Source organism: Mizuhopecten yessoensis, unplaced genomic scaffold (genome assembly GCF_002113885.1).
Source record: "Mizuhopecten yessoensis strain PY_sf001 unplaced genomic scaffold, ASM211388v2 scaffold712047, whole genome shotgun sequence".
Lineage (NCBI taxonomy): Eukaryota > Metazoa > Mollusca > Bivalvia > Pectinida > Pectinidae > Mizuhopecten > Mizuhopecten yessoensis.
Genome location: NW_018477927.1, coordinates 1 through 1736, shown reverse-complemented (window position 1 = coordinate 1736; position 1736 = coordinate 1). Strand labels below are relative to the sequence as shown.

General features: G+C 38.5%; 1 protein-coding gene across 1 annotated transcript; it reads right to left on the bottom strand.

Annotated features, from left to right (window-relative positions):
- Positions 1 to 461: 461 nt before the first annotated feature.
- On the bottom strand, positions 462 to 1564 carry LOC110440846 (solute carrier family 23 member 2-like; the record flags this gene model as incomplete). Its single annotated transcript, XM_021483971.1, has 2 exons — positions 1404 to 1564; positions 462 to 715 (listed from the first exon to the last, which is right to left on the bottom strand). Coding segments are annotated over exons 1-2 (381 nt in total), but the record flags the coding sequence as incomplete, so codon positions are not given.
- Between the last annotated feature and the right edge of the window lie 172 nt (positions 1565 to 1736).

Below are 1736 nucleotides of genomic sequence, written 5' to 3'. Positions count from 1 at the left end.
AAAAAGGAAAAATAAATATACCTGGTCTGTAAATAGGTTGAAAAAGGCAAAGTCTTAAGATAATCTATATTTATTATAGTGTTTAGCGTAGACGCTTGTGCAATTACTTTACTAGCTAAAAGCTGAAATTCGTTATATAGCTTTATGTAAAAAATGTTCTTACTGCTGTGGTCCTGGTAGCTCCATTATTTGCTAATATGTGACATCTACCAACCATTGCAAATACCAACACTACATTTTACCCAAAACACTGAACTTTAGGAACCTCATGATCTAATTTCAGACCAAACGTAGCAAATAAGAAATAAGTGTTCGAGCCCTATGATCATTTTAGACCCTGTGTGGCAGATACTGAACAGTTTGTGACCGATGATCTCATTCCGACAAATCAGTCGTGAACGCTGATCTTTGGGATCCAAGGGCCCCGATATTTCCCCGGGTACACAGTGGTCAGTACTGACCTTTGTAAGGCCTAAAGCTCCGATGTTCCCCCCGTATGTAGTTGTAGCGTGTCCACATCCCAGGATCCCTGACAAAGTACTGCCAAGACCTTCCACTGCGATTCCTCTGTTTACGGCATAGCGAGGCGGCGGATGAACATTACACGTTCTCGCACATGCGTAGTAATCTCCGATGGAGTCGAGAATGGAGGTTAGTGTACCGATAAGAAAAGCAATGAACACCCCAGTGTCAAAAGTTGGCGTTCCGAATTGATCTGCGAATCACAAAAGTTGTTTATGTTATCAACAAAGACAGTAAATAACATATACATTTAAATTTTATCATTTTAACAATAATGACCTCAGAGTTTTTGTTGTAACTTCATGCTTGCTTTGTTTTGATATGTTATAAATAACATATTAAAAAACAACGATAGATCCAGTTAATACAATAATCATGGCCGGCATAAATGTCAGTTTCCCATCCGATAAAAAATACCTCCAAAGCATGCAGACTACCTAAAGAACAGCGAAGGCTAAACATGTCTTCTGACAGAATATGCGTTAGCTGTACCATATGCTTCCTGTATTGCCAGTAGGTTATTCGTGAATCTAGTAAGTACCTATATTACCAACTACTCAGAGTGCATATTGGTGAAAATGACAACACAAGTAAAATATATATGTGTACACTACAGAATGAGAGTGAATCCGGTCCGGAATTTGTTCCGGTATATGTTTTTACACACTCTGTAGCAACTTCCTGCATATATAAATGGCGGCTTAAAGTTTAGATCACCTGTAGCCGGGTTCATGGGACGATTCTCATCCAACACAAAAAGAAACGAATTCTAATTCAAAATTTGAGTGTTTAAATCTAAATTTACATGACTAATCCTACTGCGTCGTCCTTTTGAAAAAAAACTTCATACGTTTATTGACAAAAATTACAACAGAACACACTTGGATATGGTACTTTGAACCAGGTGGCTGTGGTGATAATATCAGCACGTGCGTCCGTCCTGGCCAGATACTCTGTCTTAGACGGATCGTCTGTCAACATTCCTGTAACCGTCATCAAAGCGGACATACCCCAGCCAACCAGTAAACCAATTAAAATCTGAATAATAAAGAAACATTTGAACTTTAAGACATGCACACTTTAGAGGTATATTAACTGTTATAACCGGAAGTGTGTGAAACGGGAATAGCCTTTAGATTTTGACGGTTATTAGTGTCGGTCGATTTCACTAGCAGATGTAAATGAGGTTTGAAGCTTCTTAAAAACATCAAGCA